At 43.0% G+C, this 19,108-nt stretch overlaps 1 protein-coding gene across 6 annotated transcripts in view; it reads right to left on the minus strand.

Annotated features, from left to right (window-relative positions):
- The window catches only part of mef2d (myocyte enhancer factor 2d), a 110,157-nt gene that overhangs the window by 18,415 nt on the left and 72,634 nt on the right, over window positions 1-19,108 (minus strand). For all 6 annotated transcript variants that reach the window (XM_069655499.1, XM_069655498.1, XM_069655497.1 and 3 more), the window contains exons 5-7: window positions 14,410-14,641; window positions 9,521-9,577; window positions 655-833 (exon numbers count right to left, since the gene is read on the minus strand). In XM_069655499.1, the coding sequence (XP_069511600.1) occupies window positions 655-833; window positions 9,521-9,577; window positions 14,410-14,641 (468 nt within the window). The remainder of the gene's footprint in view (window positions 1-654; window positions 834-9,520; window positions 9,578-14,409; window positions 14,642-19,108) is intronic.

Consider the following 19,108-nt stretch of genomic DNA (forward strand, 5'->3'; position numbering starts at 1 on the left):
GATTTAACCTGTTTCATCTGCGCACAAGAAGCAGACTACAAGAGGAGAAAGACTGAGCGACCCTCTGCTGCAGAAACACGTTTCTATGCTCCCTGTTTGCCCCAGGGGTTACCACCACACAGGAAGTTACCCTACGACCTCATGACGGAGACTGACAGGAAACAAACCTGCATTACAGACAGAACATACAAAACTACTTTAAATCAGAGGTTTTGTTGTTTGAATGAAGGCTTAGACAACAAACAACCTCCCCGAGGTGGCTGTTAAGTGCGTTACACGCTTGGGAGGCAGACCCAAATTCATGACTTCATGATCTCACAAATTTTAAATTTTTTCTGGCAAATTTACGACTTCAATCTCTGAATTATCGAGGATTTTTCTGAACATCATGCTTCTCCTCCCGTTTTATTTTAGAAGGGAAATAATTACCAATTAGCGATGTAGCGGACAATTAAGTGCACAAACTTTTTCTGAAATGAGTCCTATTGTATTAATGAACCGTGTTAAAGTCAGGACAACAAGCAGAAGTAGAGAACAGATAACTACCAATTCTGACAAATATTAATTTTTTTAAAGTACATTTAAAACGTTCGGTCTCTGTGTTGTCCCCTTCATTTGTCCCTGTGTGGTTGCCGTAGTTTGTGTTCTCCTCACCAGCTGCATGAGGCTCTTGCCGCCCTGCGAGGTGATGACCCTCAGGTCCGGCTTGCGGCTGTTGACCATCTGAGGGCTGGGCGGAGGCGGAGACTTAGCCAGGACTACTTTCCCCAGGCTGTTCCCGTTGGACACGGAGAGGAGGCCCGGGGAGGCCCTGGCACTGATGTAGCCGTTAGCTGCAGACACACAGAAAGAGACGGGGAGATATTTAGAGAAGAAGGAGGGATGGAGGAGGTTTGTGTTTGTCTGTTTTCATGTTTTTAGTGTCTGTGTCTACCTGTGAACTCTGTCTGAGCCTGCCTGCCTGGGTGTGTGTGTTCAGCCCTTTGTGTGTGTGTGTTTGTGTGTTCTCATTAGCGAGTTGGATCGCTCCGTGGCACCACATGCTCCTCGTCGTTTCCGCAGCTCAAACAGTGTTTTTTGGCGGCGCTCTGATTTTTCTGCAGCTCCTCCACTTCAAAACAACTTCTCCCTCTCTCTCTCTGCAGAACTGCTTTATTTCCACTCTCGTCCGTTTGTTCCTCTCGTCTCTGAGCTCGCTGAAAAACACACTAATGTCCCTGGACTCGCTCCACTTTACACTGCAAGAAAATATCAGTTTTCGCTATTATGAGCCCTAAACCTTGTTTTCTTTAAACAAGAATAATGCAGACATATTATTCTAACATGCCCTGAATAAAACACAACTATAGGAGCTTCCTGTGTATGCAGAGCATGTGATGCGTGTTGTTAGAAGCTTCAGAGGAACCTCAGATTTCTAAAGATTAGATTTTTTTTGGCCTTCTTGCTCTTTAACACTTTGTTAAATATTCTCATGTTTCCAATTAAAACTAAATTGTTTCTAGAATTTACAAAAATGTGGAAAAAGGCAGAAAAATGACGCTTTTTTCTTTATAAATCATTTAAAAGCAACAAATGTTTAATTTATATTGAAGAAACTTCTTGTTATTAGCAAATAAGACTTTTTAGGATTTGTAAGATGAGACTTGCATTATTCATAATTTCCGTCATGCCAAAAAACTAAACAAAAAGGAGAGAAACAATGCTCGTGTCGGGGACTATTTCCAGCGGCGAATCAATCCACATTTATTCTATAGTGTCTTGTGTCTCATTCACGTGTTTTTAATCGTTTTTTTTAGTCAGAAATATTCAGTGTCGTTTTTATTTTTTATTCGGGTTTGTAAACAAGAAGAGAAGTCGAGACTATCGCCACATTTATGCTTAAGATATTTTTTTAATTAGAATTTTTTACAGTGTACTGAACCTTTGCTCTCCGTCTTTCTCACGCGTGCATTCCTGCAACATGACAGAACTTCACGACTGTTGAACGCGCCCTCCTTTCAATCTGTACAACCGCTCACATTCCAACTCCTACACTGCTACGCAAGAGTTACTGTGCAAGAGGCAACAATACCTGGTACATGTGTGTGTGCGTGTAAGGCTTCTCTGTGGTGGTGAAAAGGTGAATGAATGTGTACAAATAGTTCCCCTAATAGAGTTGGAGGTGCCCTCTTTGATTGGCGGACATCGCTCACGCCTGCACGCCTCCTCTTCGCAATCACTCAAAGTGAATTTATGGTTTTCTTTCCCTTTTTTTGTTTCTAAAAATTCAACTTCTAAGACTTCTTATTATTTATTATTTATTATCTACTTTGAAAGATTCCTGGATGAGAACTTTTTAATAAACTGCTGATTAATTTGTCAATTAAAGAAGGAGGGCGGTTCTGGTGTCATTACAACAAGACTCCAGCAGACAGCAGCCTGCTCGTGCAGCTGAGGTCACAAAAAGGACTCAACTAAAGCAGGGACTTTCCCAACACACACACACACACACACACACACACACACACACACACACACACACACACACACACACACACACACACACACACACACACACACAGGGCCTGTATTCCCCATGGACAGGCAGAGTCAGGGTGTGTGTGTGTGTGTGTGATAGCAGATAGCTGTTAGCCATGTTGCCGCCTCTAGACGACAGCGGCATGTGACTCTGCTTCATCTCAGTCACACACACTCCTGGAGACGAACACACAAACATACTCCAGGGATACAAAACGCACACACACACGCACACACACACACACACACACACGCACACACACACACACACACACACACACACACACACAGTTTATGAACTAGACCTGACAACAACAACAAATGAAGAGTTCCTCTCCAACTGCTCGATGTTAGGGCAAGGAGGAAAATCACACCGTGAGGGAGGAAAAGAGGGATGATGGAGGCTGTGAGGGAGGAAGAGGTGAAAGGAGGATGGAGGATGGAGAGGTTTGAGGATGCAGCGATGGAGGGAAAAGGGGAAGACATAGATGAAGAAAGAAAAGAGAACACAGAGGAGGTTGAGGATAGTTCTGGATTATTTCAGTAATCTATAAAGGTCAAGAGAGTGTAGGAAAGGAGATAAGCCAAAAAGGAGGAAGGGGGAAAAGGAGAGGAAGTAGAGAACAAAAGAGGAGGAAGGAAAGGAAGAAGGAGGGATGGAAAGAGGGTAGGTTTTAGTGCAGAGGTAGGGAAGGAAAGAAAAGGTTGAGGTAAGGAGAGAGGGAAGGTGATAGGAGTTTAGAAGAAGGTGTAGAAAAAGGGAAAGACATGCAGAAGAAGGGACAGGTAGAAAAAGAGAGAGAGGCAGACGTAGGAAATTGGAAAAGATTGAAAGGCAGGGAAGAAAGGACAAATGTGGAAGAATATAGAGGAGGAGGTATGGAAGGACAGGTAAAGAGGGAACGAGTTAAAGTAGGTAGAGAGGGAGGAAGAGAGGAGGGTCTAAGGATGGTGGGAAGGACAGAAAAGTAGAGAATGAGATTGAGGACATTTTGGGAAAGCTGTAAGGAAGGAGAGAACAAGAGGAGAAGGTAGGGAAGGAAATATGGAGGAAGGTACAGATAGAGGAAAAGAGAAAAGTAGGAGGGATTTAGTTCCCAGAAATCAGACACACGTGTGTCTGAGCTGCATCAGGTGTTTCTGGGAAGTCCTGCGACCCTCTGTGTGTGTGTGTGTGTGTGTGTGTGTGTGTGTGTGTGTGTGTGTGTGTGTGTGTGTGTTGTGTAACGTGCACTGAACAGACATGTGCGTCACTGACTGATGGGAAACTGATGCTGGTTACGTTGTGTTCATGTTTGTGGGTAAAGGAAGTGGGTGGCGGCTTAGTGGTGACCCTGAGTTATGAGAGTTAACACACACACACAAACACACACAGCGTGAAATTGTTTGTGTGTGTGTTTGTGTGTGTGCGACTGAAATGCATGTCTTGCAGGTGCCCTCAAGCCAACAACAAATCCCTGTACAGACGCAGCCTGGAGTCCTGGCATCTTTGTATGTGTGTGTGTGTGTGTGTGTGTGTGTGTGTTTACACTATATTGGTTTAACTGGAATTCATGCAGGCAGATTCTTCGTGCATTTTTGTGTGTTTACATGCTCCCTAAAGTCATTTTACTCGACCCCAGATACGTGTTTGTTGTACGGGTGAAACGATCAATCTCGACACACAAAAATGTGACAATATGCAGCGTTGAAAGCAATATTGTTGCCTGGAGTTGTTGATGAGCAACAACAAGAATACAAGCCGGCGAACAAAACAACATACACACTCAGTGACCTCTTAGTTTAATCTGCTGAGATCTCAGCCTGCATCCCAACACGATGGAGGTAAAAGGAATGTAAAACAAAAACGTAGCTGTCGTGAAACGTGATGATGAGATACCATCAAATGCAGTTCTTTCCACTATTTATACCACAAACAAAAGTAGGATTCAGATCCCACTGTTTTAATAACCTAAACTACCTGTGGCTTTTCATGAAGCTCGAGCACGAGCTCAGTCAGGAAACTACATTTGTATTTATGGTTGTGGATTATTTCAGCTAGCTCAGTAGCCGGTCTTATCTATCCAATAGCACGGTGTCTCACCCTCATTGTTAGCCGATCATCTTTCTGCTCTCCTTTTAAATACGATCTTTTTCTCTGCCTTTAGTTCCTTCATGCTGACGATACGTGCGCCCCTCCACCTCCCCATCACGCAGAATCATCGGCTATCAATTCCAGATATTAACTGGTAATAATTTAGTCTTACTTATAATGAACTTAGAAGAAAAATGTCTGCGTTGTATTTTTATTTAAGAGATTGAAGTTCTAGCAGCTACAGTGATGTATTAGGGCCATTGTAAGGAGCCGGTGGAGAAGAGAAATAAAAACTAAAATAAAACTCAAAAACTCTGAGATTAAAGTTGTAAATTAGCCAAAAAATAAAGAGGCAAATGTATGAGATTGTAAAGTCATAAATTTGCGAGAAACAGAAGCTAGTAAAATCGTGTTTACAGGAACCGCGTTCACTTTGGATCGACCCGGTTATGCCACAGACGCCGCAGTAAGCAGTGGATACTACTAGCCCACATGAGTGAGGAGGTGCAACAGAATGGAAGAGCTTCATCAGGTAAGTTTACCTGTAGTGAAATGAATGAAGTAGTTATGTGTGTGTGTGTGTGTGATGTTTATTCTGAGTCTGTTAAAGTTCGCATGAACACACTCCTATTCTGAGCGAGTGAGTGAGTCACAGAGACACGTCGATGTGTCCGTGGCTTTATGCATGTGGACTGTTTCTATGTACTTTTTATACCCTTTACATGTGTTCCTCTCTGTGTATGGATCTCCAGTACGTGTGTGTGAGTATGCGATGTCTCCGATTACACGAGGCCGGGCGTGGGAATGTGTGGAATGCCGGGTGACGTCAATGGTGACATTCCCGGAGCCCCGAGTCCCAGGACAACAGCTGAGAACGACCGATCCAAGAGAGGAGGAGGAGGAGAGGGAGAAAAAGAGAGGGGACGGTGTGAGGAGAAAAGGGAAAAAAAGGGCAGCAGAAGATTGAGGAAGAAGAGATGAAGGAGAAGAGGAAGGCATGGAAATGGAGTCGAAAAAGGAATGAGAGCAGAAATAAAGTGAGAAGAAAAAGGAATGAGAGATAAGGCAGACCGGGAGTGGAGGAGGGACGGGAGCAGCCGGGTGGATCAGGTCACCTGAGCCGACTTTTAGGATGAAAAGTTTCATGTTTCAACACACGAAGGAGGCGTGACTTTGTTCCAGCTGACAGTAACATGTAACCACAGCAGACGGCCAAGTACAAAATCATCACAATACAAACAAAGAGTGTTTAACCACGAGGGGGAAACCACAGTTTAAACCACAGACTGTATAAAAAGATGGCCGACATGACAGCTCCCTAAAAGTGAAGCCAAACCCTCTCTGTCGCCCCCTGCTGACTGGCTGCAGTATAGCTCATAAAGCCCGCCCCCTCCATGTTAACAGATGGGACATGAGTCAAACATTTTTCTCCAACATGGTTTCTGTCATTATAGTTAGTTCTTATCATGCTGATTTATGTCCAAGTGTTCACTTTTCTAACAAGTTTACTTTTAATTAGTTATTAGATGGCATAAAAAGGGGGCGGGGCCTCATGATTGACATGATTAACAAATGGGGCTCCTGCAGCGTTCTGTTCCCGAGTAGCAGAGTAGAGGAGGAACGGCGAGAGGAGACGTAACTAACACTAACACTACAGTCACTGAACTTTCCATCAGCGCAAATATCTGCTTCAGACCAACACAAGAAGCTGTTCTGCTGCAGACTGAGCCCACCTGAGGGCTCCAACACGGTGAGGACACCTGAGGGCTCCAACACGCCAAGGACACAAGGTAAAGGTGTCAATACTGCGGCTCGAGCAGCCGATCTCTACTGCACACACTCTGGATACAAATGAGCAAGATGGCAGCGCCCGCTCTGGGGGGGTTTTGGTGTCACTTTTGAACAACGAGTGGAGGTGGAGACGCGTCGGCCATCTTTACATGCAGTCATTGGTTTAAACAAATGTATGATTAACCAACGAGTCAATTAGTCCAGGTGATATGACCTACTATTTAATGGAAGATCTGGGTTACACTGTGAAAAGCTGCAGCATGTCCGTTAAAGCTGAAAAGCTTTAATAAGGTCTGGACTTTTTCAAACAGTCAGACATTAATTATGAGCTCATTTAATTGAAGCAATTAAGAATACACCAATTTACGTGTCAAAACATCGTTAAAGTTCGGTGCCTTTTGACGATGTCTTGATTACTATTGAATGTTAAGACTCAGAAATCTGGAGCGCGTCCACAAAACAAACGCTCTGTTTTCACTTCACTATTTAAAGTTTAAACGTTGATTTTCTAAAAGGCAGTAATTTGATCTTTCAGCAACACTTTTCTATCGATCGAGGCCAACATCTAAGAGCTCACAGAGCGTATATATACTCTTTCATTAATAGCCCTGAAACACTAATATCAATATACGAGCTCGGCTTTGGCACATTCCTCTGATACAGTGCAGGGGAGTTAATGTAAATGTATTGATTTCTTTTGGCCCACCTTACCCCGAGACAATAACTTTATAGAGTGAATATAGAAAGACGAAAAGCGTCCCTTCATATCTATCACCACGGCCTGGCTGCCTCTATCTGTCCTGGCTAATGGGATTTAAGGGGGGAGCTCTGGCCAGTGTCAAAGTCACCTCTGAGGAGAGCCCGGTGCCAAGACAAGGGACAGTTGGATGAGAGGGTGGGGGGTGGGGGAGGGGAGGGGGGAGATAATTCCAGAGAGAAGACGAGGGGGAACAGCTGAGGGAGACAGGATGAAAGGGGGGAGGGGGAGTAGATGGAGCAGAGGGTGAAGACGGGAAAGAGTGAAGATGAGGAGGGTCGAGCAGACTGTTGTCGTAATGGGCACGACTTTCATCAACCTTAACCAGCTGGTTTCCAGAGCAGGACGAGACGAGGTGTGAACGTTTCAAAGCCTTTGAATAACAACGTGAATGTTCTGCCCTGGTTGGAGAAGCATTTGACTGATCATAACTTTGCAGGCTCCAGAATGGGGGCTTCATCTTTCTTCAGCGTTAGCTAGCTAAGTCCTTGATAAACGGCGATAAAGATGGAGGAGTGGTGAGCGGGCCGCTGTCACACCAAGGTTTCTGTAAAACTCTGACGCTATACTTTGACTCAGGGCAAAACTTCTATCAGCCTGAATCTGCCTGTTTCCAGTTCTTGTTTCCTCGCACTAAATCACCACCAACATCTCTGATTAGCTTAAAAAGTTAGCATGTCAAGGTCCCTGCTCCACTCAAAGATACTTTAGTAAAAGAACGTGTCATAGGACATCGGATGATTATTCAAATGAAACGATTTCAGATTAGAAATGTGACCTCTGCGGCTCTGCACCATAGCCACACCCAATAGCTCGGGTGTTGTGCTCAAAGACTGGAGAAACAACGTTGAAGGCTGTCCCGATTCGAAGGCTCCTTCAGATGTGGCTGACAAATGCGTCCTCCATTTCCCCGGCCGCGAAGGATCCATCGGGTGTGTCCTTTGCGGCCCACCGTATCCCAAGATGCATTGTGCGGCAATTCAAACGAGATGGCGGACTCTTAAACGGCCGAAGAATAAACTTTAAAATGTTTTTGGTTTCAACTCAATCGAATAGCTTGTGTTACACATGGTTAAGAAAGGCCCTTTCAAATAACACATTATCTTTAAAATAAAAGGTTAACTTAAGCAACGTTAGTTATGCTAAAAGTAACACAACCGAGTGGCGACATATAAATCTTGCTTCTTTACGGACTCAAAAAGATGTTTGTCCTAACAAGAACATCAAGAGGAAATGTGACACACTGAAGTACAAAGAAAGCTACTAGCAGCCCAAATTATTTTAACGCAAGTCCCGCCTCTGGCATTCAGCCAATCATAGTTGAGGAGTTTTTGGGTGGCTCCTGGGGCGGCCAATCAGACCCTTCTGGACTGCCCCCGATCAGGGGGCTGCAACTGAACGGCTGCTTACCTTAAAGCTTGTTTCTGTGATTTCTTACAATCCAAACTTCTGATGACTAAAACCTTCCTCTGGTTAAATTAACCATGTTGTGACTTCCTAAGTAGTAAATGTTTTCATGTGTGACTGACAGCCATCACTTATGGAAAACTCCTTTAAACATGCTTTTAACAGGTAAAATTTAGACTCATGAAGGCTGACGTAGCGTTTGGTGTGAAGCTTTTTATTGAATAACCAAAATCTAATTAGGCTGCAAACATCTTGATTGTTTACACGCTTTGACCTTTAAATGTTTACACAATCTGAAAGTGGAAAATTCAGCTTCATCTTGTTTAGATGTTAGAACAAGAACAGACTTCAGGACTGAGTTTCTCTTCAGCTGTCATGTTGGAGTCATATTGTTGCGCTGCTTTGAATAAAGTCATCCTGACATTAGAGTCAAAAAGGAAATCAATGACAAACACTTCAATTAGTCGGGAACAACATGTAGAGCTCCCTTTCAGGTATTCTCAGCAGCTGGCAGACACCGGACCGGGTCAGTTATGATGTCAAACTTTGACATATTGAACTTCATTTTAGTTTTAAAGCAACAAAAGAAAACAATAAAACCAGCTGAGCGTTTTTTAGGTCTTTATCTGTCAGTTTCTGTTCGTCGTTTCAAACGCTCTCCTCTCTCTACAACCTGAAACCGTCTTTGGACTGATTTCAAGCAGCTTGTACTGCGACCTTCAGCTGTCGACAGTCAACAGGTGTTTTCCTGCTTCTGTGTGTGTGTCTGTGTTCGAGCTGCGCACATGTGACCGCCTGTTGCCACACAGAAAAATACTCTGCATCGCTCCGACTGTGAGTCACATTCAGAACTTATTTCTCTTTTCAAAACTGCAGATAAAAAACAGACAGAAGATCGGGATGGTAGTGTGTGTGTGTGTGTGTGTGTGTCATTGTAAACTTAAAGAGCAAGGTTGAAAAAGCAGACTACTCACGGACTGGGCTCGGGCACGCTCCGTTTGAATTCCCCAGATCTCCTCCTAGCAGAGCACCTAGGACACAAAAACACACCAAGGCCATGAAATAAAACATTCCTCATGCTGTTTCATTTCATGTGAACAGCACTGATCTAAACTGCTGCACGTCCCCTTTAGAAATATGTAATTAAAAAATATTTGATTAAATAAAAAAGTGCCTCTGCTCTCGACACCCACTTCACTCTATGAAGGAGCTTAATTGGTTTCAATTCTGAGTAACTATTAATTTATAAGTGCCTTTTTCACCACATCTCGATGGTACTTGTGTCAAATTGAGAGGAGAAATCATCAGGCTCATTTTAAACGGGAAATAAAGATAACCTCGGCACCTGATTCGACGTTACAGTCAGTATAACTGACAACTATGTGATTATATTCTGCACTTACAATTCCAGTGTGCTTTATTCTAACATATGTTGAGTTCTAAGTTACGATGGAGTACCAGGGCCACGTTAAAGTAAATGACTGCACAGAAGGTTTAACACAACTTCAGCCGCAGCTCTATTTATTGAACACACCCGGTAGCATGGAAGCTTAGCATACATGTATCTCGCGACAACGTGAGATCTCCTAGCCTCCTCGGTTTCGCTCACAGGCTGTATAAAAAGATGGACGACACGACAGCTCCCTAAAAGTGATGCCAAAATATTCCGAGCGCCCCCTGCTGACTGGCTGCAGTATAGCTCATAAAGCCCGCCTCCTCCATGTTAACAGGTGGGACATGAGTCAAACTATAAAATCAAAATACACGCCCAATATATTTTTCTCAAACATGGTTTCTGTCATTATAGTTAGTTCTTATCATGCTGATTTACATCCAAGTTTATTTTTAATTAGTTATTTGATGTTGTAAAAATGATGATTGACAGCTCTGTTGACCAATACGGCTCCTGCAGCCGATCTGTTCTGGATTAGCAGAGTGGAGGACGATCAGCGAGAGGAGACGTAACTAAAACAATCACTACAGTCATTGAAGTTTTCATACCTGTGAACGTTAACCTCAGACCAACACAGAGAAGCTGTTGTGCTGTTAAACACGCCGGCGTGCGGAATCCTTGCTGTGTTTTCGGTAAGTTAAGTGGCTACTGTGGCGCCACCCGCCGATCTCTACTGCGCACACTCTGACTCCAAATGATGTCACCATCACAAGAAGGCATCGCTTATCGCGGGGGCTATTTTGGCATCACTTTCATACAATGAGAGCAGATAAAGACAGGCGTCCATCTATATATACAGTCATTGGTTTCGCTGTAGACCGTGTTACCGTATAACACGTAGTAAGCACATTACACAGTTTTATATTTAGTATCGGTTTCACAAATCGGACTCTAAAACGTGGTTTCATTTGAAAATGACTCTTGATTTTAGTCATGTTAGAGCGGGCAGCTGGCTGCTCTTCTGATGTTACCCTTCAATATAACAAAAAGGCTAAAATAACAACTTTATTCTGGTAATCTCAGATTTATTTTTTCTTTAATGTGGCCCTAAGACTATCGTATTAAATGACTAATAGACTAGTAGGTAGCATGTCTACTAGCTGTAATGCCAGCAACGTAATCCTTGTTCAAAGTGCGTCCACTAAAAGTTCTTGTTGTTTCCACTGACAGGCTCAGATTGTTACTCTATGTGTGTGACAACATGACAGAAAGGATCCCTACAGAGATAGACCTTTTTGTTACAGAGGAAGATGATCATTAGAAACCACAAACAGACATCGCTCTCTTTGAAGACACCAGACTCCATTCACAAAAACAGTAATTTTACCTTGGAGAACACAGGAGCTTCTTGTCAACAGCCGCCTCGATTAACTCGGTTTTTTTTTGTTCATGTGTGTTGCAAATATTTTGTTGCATTAAACCTAACAATTTGAACAATAACACAAAAACACAGCGGCAGCGACACACCAACAACTCGTCTGGTCTGTGATGTAAAATTACTGTTTTTGTTGATGCAATGACTATTTCTGATATATATATATATACATATATATATATATTTATGTATATATAAAGGAGATAGACCTTTTTGTTAAAGAGGAAGATGATTCTTTAACCAGAAACAGTCGATACATCGCTCTCTTCAAATACACCAGACTCCATTCAAGAAAAGAGCAATTTTACCTCATCAAACATGGGACTTTCTGGTGTATCGCTACCGTGATTGGTTAGTTTGTCAAAGTCCTGACTATTTTAGTATTTTCATTCATCAACTGGTCAACAACTTTAATGTTCTTGTTCAGTCCCAATGTTCACCAAAACAGAGCTAAAAGGAGAGTGAGGTTCGATGTCAAACATCTGCTTGTTTCAGCTCTTCTCTGATTTTAAATGAAGAGTTCTTTTGGTGTTTGGCTGCTGGTTTGACAAAAGAAGCAACTGGAAGACGTCACTTTGGGATTTGGGAAAGTTTAATGAGGATTTGAGGACTGATTAATCATGAAAACAATCCTCAGATTAATCGATAATGAAAATACTGGTTAGTTGCAGCTCTAATTGCGTTTGCAGCTCGTTGTGCAGCAACCAAACAAACGTAACTAAACTGACTCTGAAGATTAATTTTTCTGTTCCCTAAAGAAACATTTTCATACACTAGAGTCTGTGTGTCTTTACACCTTTATCTTCATTCTAGCAAACATTTCCTTCCACATGGCAGACAGCATTTTTCTGCACTGACACTTATTTTCCCTGTTGGGGTTCAGATTCGGTTTCTGGCTCAAACTCTCCTCAGAAAGGCAGAAAGTCGAGGTCATCAGGGGCGGGTGTAAAAATCTGGCTGGACTTGATGCGTGGAAACTCACCAATAAGCAAACACGATGAACCCAATACATCTCCTGTAATGCGGGATGCATAGCAGAGTGCTGCAGAGTATTTGCACGGCTGAAGTTATGAGAAGGAGGGAGGGACGGGGAGGGGGAGCGCGTCCATTACTGCTATGTGAAACCCTCTTGCCTCGCAGAACGGCATGTTATGAAAGATGCTGTAATGCATTTGTTGCACGTTACATCACCTAATTCTGACTTACAATGAGATTACTCTGCTCGGAACAAAGCTAGATAAGTAACCTTGTCTGAGACGCAGAAATGGGGCACAAATCCTTTTAGTCGGAGGCTGAAGGATCGCTTTGCCACACAGAGGCAGCGGGCGCACACAGGAGCGTACCAGCCTCCGTCAAGGAAGAGATGGATGTGTGTCATTAAAAGGCGGTGTGCATTTATGTGAGCAAACAAGAGTAACTCACAGGACATCAATACACCGACACGCACTCACTTCTTTGCTCATTTTGCTGCTTGTTCTCTCTATAAAACACAGTCGACACATAAACTGTGCTGAAAAATAGCCCCTATTACACCTCATGAAAAGCTACATCACTGTGACAACCATGTCTGTAAAGGTGGCTCAGATCATTCAGGGGACATTTGGCATGCAGCACTTTAACATGTTTGGAAAAATGGTCTCCAATCTGTGCATTTTGTGCATTTGTTAGAAAGGGAAAACACAATAATATAATAAAACTGTATTTTTAATGGGCCCTATACTTCCTGTCATTGCATATTTTGGGGTCTAAATGACTAAAAGGTGCAAAAAGTTTTAGATTTGCTTTTGATTTCTCTGAGTTCTTGTTGTTTCAGGCTCAGATTTTTATTCCAAGTGTGTGACAACATTACAGAAATGATCCCTACGGAAACAGACCTTTTTGTTAAAGAGGAAGATGCATTTTTAGAGCCAGAAACGGCCGTTTCATCGCTCTTGTCAAAGCCACCAGACTCCATTGACAAATACAGTGATTTAACCCTGCAGAACACAGGAGTTTCTTGTCAACAGCTGCCTTGATCAGCTAGTTTTTTGGGGGGTAATGTCTGTAACACAAATATTGTGTAACCATTTGAAACATTAAAATCACACAATTACACAAAAACACTGACCAACAGAGGCAGCAACACACTAAAAACTCCTCTGATCTGTGAGGTAAAATCACTGTTTTTGTCAATGGAGTCTGGTGGCTTTGAAAAGAGAGAAGTAACGTCTGTTTATGCTTCCAAAAAAGCATCCTACCTAAACAAAAAGATATAAAACAAAAATAATAATAAATAGGGTCCAAGCTAGCTCAGGCATTAATGAGTCTGATGGAAGAAGGCCCAAAGCTTGAGAGGTGCATTTCATCTTCGATCAGAGGTTCTGGAGTTGTTGTCTTGTTTGTGTGAGGTATCTATTTGTAGTCCTTTTATTTTTACTCTGTCTGCTGTAAATGCAGCCCAGCGATGTTCCTGCTTGTTCTCATATACATTATATACATTAAAAGCACTTCTGTTCGTTTGTATTGCTCCTCCTGTCTCCACAATGAGATCTCTTTCTAAAGCTGAATCATACATTGATCTCAGCCTAAATGGAAAGCAGAGACAATAAAACCACTATAAGAGCTTTTAATGGAGATACTTTATCGACGTGTGTGTAATTTATAGTCAAGAAAATTATTAAATTAAACAGAAATGTGAGTGAGTTTGAAAATTGTCTCTGCTTTGTTGTTTTCTCTCTGCAACAGAGCACCTGTCAATCAAACCGTGTGGGCGGGCACTTTGAAGTCTTTCTCCTTCAATCTTGTTTTTGTCTGAGGGTTTTTCTTTCTTCTTCTTCTGCTGCTGCTTTCAGAAATCTAAAACTCATCAGCTGCTGTGCATCAAAGGCCGAGGCGTTTGGATAAAGCTCTAATTCACTTGTTCGATCAATCAGCAGCAGAGAGGATTGAAAGTGGAAGTTGATTATTGATTAACACGACCGTGAACATGCTGCGGAGCTGCACAGACACAGATTTAACCAAAGCTTCCCAGCTGAGTTTCCTCCTGCGCCTCTTACCTGCGCTGGCTGGTCGCTGTGGTAACCCTGGCGACACGGTGTTCCTCTGCAGAGCTGGTTGCTGTGGCGACAGGAGGCGGGGGTCTGTGAGGGTGGAGGTGACGAAGGAGGTGGTGGTGACCAGGGCGCCGCCGGGGTTGTTGCTGAACTGGAGGGCTGCCGCCGCTGCTGCGTTCTGATTGGATACTGGCACGGTGACTGGCATGGAGAAGGTGGGCTGTGGGACTGTGGACTGGAGGAGAGACAGGAAGAGGGCGGGGCTTAGACTTGGATGATGCGTGTCTCCGGACACACACGCACATGTATAAATACAGTAAAGGACAGGTGATCAGTTAGTGATCAGCAGCAGCAAACACAAGCCTGCAGGTGAAAAACACACAGTCACACAATCGACCAATCACAGGAGGAGGCTTTCCAAAACAACTTAAGACTTTATACAATTATATGAAACTGAGCTTACGTGTTATTATATAGCATCCTGGTGCTGCTATATTTAAAGTATTAAAATTAAAAGTATTTTCCTCATAAACCTGGAAATAATTTCAGTTTATTTGGATTATATTAATGTTTGAATGATCCTTTTCCCTGCTTCTTCTGCTTTATTGTCTCAAGTTGTATTTTGTTCACGTAGTTGGAGAAACCTCCCAAAAACCATTGTTGTACCTTACGTTGGAAATGTGATCAAATCCAATCATAGCAGGAGGTTTAAGAAACTTTCTGAAGCTCAAACAGAGAAAATGTTTATATTAAATCATTTTTTCAGCTAATACATCTCTGACCGGCTCTATCATCACCTGTAGATCCCTCAGGTCTTCTGACCAGGGTCGACTTGTCGTCCCTCGTGTCCGACTGAAAACAAAAGGTGAACGTGGCTCCAACACTTTGGAACACTCTGTGCACACACGCTCGGCTGTTTCTACTGACGCTTTTAAAAAACACATTTAAACGGGCTTTTGATCATCTCATGTAATTCTGCACATCTGTAGTTTTTCTCTGTTATTTTTTTGTGATTGTTAATCTTATTATTGTAATATTTTGTGAAGCACTTTGAGACTTTGCTCTGTGAAAGGTGTTGCACCAAATAAACTTTACTGACAAGAGTACAAACACATCTGATTTTAGAAACAGGTTGCACTGACGAATATTCACTTGCTTTCCTAAAATCGAGTTCAAAGGACTCTTTAATGCAAACACTGATTTGATTTGAGGATATTTGAGCTAAAATAAGGATATAAAACGAAACCCTACAGACTACATCCTGAAGTCAGGGTGCTGGAAAAGCTGTTTTTTGAGTTTTTAGCACATTAACCAAAAAATGATAATTTTCAGATTGATTGAGCATCAAGTAACAAGTTCATTAAGTTGTACAAACTGAATTCAAAAGGCAACTGAACTTGGTTCAAGTGTTCAACACATTCTTGAACACATTTCGCCTCACACCCGGGCTGAAGCAGCCCGCAGACGTCCAGCTGCCTTTTGGATTCAGCTTCAAATGACCTGGCGGACTGAAACCTTCATGTACACGTAAAAACAAACTAAACTATTCTCAAGATTCATCAGAGTGTAGCAGGAAATAAGCTGGGATAACATATGCATAAAAAAATTAAATGCTTCTTTCAAGTTTTGGAAATTAACTCTTCAAGCTAACACACACATCAAGTCTCTGACACACACACACACACTCGCTGAGTTTAAGCATGCAAGGTGACTTGGTGGAAAGGCCAAAAAGCTGTGTCGCCTCTCGCGCCTCATGCCGGGTTAAACTCCTGTCGCAGCAGCAGCAGCGGGTTATTGCGTTGTGTTATTTGGTGACACTTTGTAGCGTGCATGTCCGACTCCAGCTACATCCCACCACCCTGCTGACATGTGCTCCTCACCGGGAACGCTAGGAGATATCATGTGTCACATGTTCGTCTTGTTCCTGGAGAGGGGACTACTTTCCTTTCTGATCTCTTAAATGTGCCTCCTCGTCACCTGAGTTCACCTTGAAAGTGGACGAGCAGACAGCCCGAGGTCCTGGAAAAAATCAAGGGCAAGGACCTCTGGTTGTCCAGCCATCCGACCCATTTCACCCTGTTCCAGCTCAATCTGAAAGAAGGCCTTCTATATATAGAATATGGGCCAGAGCTGTGCTGTACTGTACTCAAACAGCCGGGGACCCAGTTTAACTGAGAGGAGGACGAGGGCACCTTCCTGCCCTCCATCTCTGTTACCTCTGAAATGTTTGCTTTTCTTGTGGGAGAGAGGCGGTAAAAGAAAAGAGTGCGAGTGAAGCTGAAGGAGATTTTATTTGTTCATGTTTTATGTTTTAAAAGTACGGTCTAAACCTGCTCTATTTAAGCTAAAGTTGACTTTTGGTTTCACACTGGATCCGAAATCTGGTTTCCTTGGTAACAGTCCCACATTTGTTTTTATAGAAAGAAGAAAACAATTTTATTTTACCTTTTAAATAAAATCACATTTTCAATATCTTTTAGATTAAATTGTCACATTTAACTTGTACAAAATGCCTCTCAAAGTTTGGATAAATCTCTGACTGTGGAGTTTATTTTACGGAGCGGTCCTGAAGCAGCTGATGACAGCGCTGGTGACGGGCAGACCTTCGTTCTGTTCTTCAGTAACACACTCACACTCTCCTGTCTGTCTCTTAAAGTGGTCGCTTTGAGGACCAAGGTACGACTTTCTCTGTTAGCATCTGTAAGCTAACACTGCCGTCTTCAGACTTTACTCTCTGTGACGTCGTATTTCTTGGCTGTTGTTTAATGACTCTGCTGCTGATAACAATTCTATCTTAAAGTTAGCATCACAACTCCGCCTCAGTTGTCGGTTAACTTCAACGACTTTTGAGCCATTTGTTCCGGACGATCACCGTGTCTCTGCATCTTTCATCCCCCTGGCTCTTCAGCTGTGAGCGCCGGCTGGCCTCAGTCATAAGGGGTTCATAGATAAGTGGATCAGTCTACTGTTGTGAACGTATGTTGCCATCTAAAAGTGTAGACCCCGAATATAAGCAGATCCCTTTTTCTTGTCTTACATTCGGATCATTACGGTAGCGGTCAAACTAGCACGAAGGTAAAGTTTAGTTTTGTTAAATTAAGTCTATTAAAGCACAAAAGGGAATCTGAGGTTAAAATAAGTCTGTCCTGAAACCTGGAGCCAAACAAACGGCTGACTCCTCCAGCTTCCTGAGATCTAAAACTGCCCCGTCAGAGGGTCTCTCTGTCTCTGAGTGTACAGACAGAGCTGCACAGTAGGTGGTGACCCGGGCGGGTGAAGATAGCAGCTCACAGCACTGCACCACTGCACACCGGCCAAGCAGAGGGAAGAGGGAGGGGGCGGATAAATGGAGGGATGGATGAGGGGGTGAAGGGTTAGTGCAAAGGGGGCGGAGGTGTGTAAACACGGCGCGTACAACACTGGAGAAGATTTATCGTCACAGGGCTGAAGGGGGCGGGGCTTATCTGCAGCCTGACATGTTTCTTTACTGACTTTGAGGGACGGCATTTTGATGGAACACGGGGGAACCGGACTCTTCAACCTGAAAGTGTTATTTTAGTTTATGCACAAAATTTAAGAATATTTTAAAGAAGCTGACGAAGAGAGGGATTAAATATAATATAATGCAGACGTCCTCCAGGAGGAAGTCTGCAGGACGCTGGCTAAAACAGAGATTTGTTTTTGAACAGATTTGACTGTATGTAGGAAAAACAAAAGCCCGACCGATTATGGATTTTTAAAACTAAGAGGGGAAGAAATCACAGGTTACCAATATGGCCGCCAATACAGCGAGTCACTGCGCCTGTGGATTGTGCAGCGGATTTCAGAGATATGACAAAGGTAATCAGAAGGCCGCTTTCTTATACATAACTTATTTTTGGGCCTTTCATGCTTCATTTAGAGAGAGGACAGTGAGTAGTGTTGGAAACAGCAGAAGAGAGAGCGAGGGTGACACGCGGGGGGGAGTCGAACCCGGGCCGCCGCGTCGCAGACTGTAGCTCTTACACTTAACCGCTCATTATAACACTTTGTAAAGCAATTATAGTGCTTGAAAGCCATTGTTGATAAAATACAGATCAAAGTAATTTTGTTTTAGTAATGCCAGACTGTAAAGTTGGATGATAGTGTTTAAAAAATAAATACTTTAAGAGTCAAAATGACGAATAAAATTGAATTTTGTGACTTTAAATACCCAGAAAAGTGCATGGAGTTTGGCGTATCAGCGTACATTGATCTTATTCTATCAGGAACCGATCTTTATTTTAATGACTGATGTAAGTAACAGCTGTGAGCCAGAATAGATGCATGTTTATTTATTCTGATGGTTTAAAAACGAACCTCCCGGCTCGTCCGTGTCCTAAAACTTCCTTCAGCCTCAGTGTGTCGAGCGTTTTGTTTTAGAGACACTTCTTAGCTCCAAGTGGCCGCAGCCGTCTCCTTTAAACACCTCTCCTTTTACTGCCCGTCTGTTACGTCTTTAACAGGACTTCTACGACGCTGCCGGCCTCTGGTTGCGAGGTAACAACTACAGCACCTCCTCCTTCTCCTCTTAGTATGAATTTTTAATGTGTCCTCGTCCTGCTCTGCTCCGTGCTCCACCGAGCTTTAATCCCTCTTTTGGGAAAATTACGAGTGAATTTACATCTGCCCACTCCAGCTCCTTTAACACTGATGCTCCCCACAGCAGAGCGGAGGGTTAATT

Source organism: Semicossyphus pulcher, unplaced genomic scaffold (genome assembly GCF_022749685.1).
Source record: "Semicossyphus pulcher isolate SPU_LCO1_2020_fin unplaced genomic scaffold, fSemPul1.0.p SCAF_9, whole genome shotgun sequence".
Taxonomy (NCBI): Eukaryota; Metazoa; Chordata; class Actinopteri; order Labriformes; family Labridae; genus Semicossyphus; species Semicossyphus pulcher.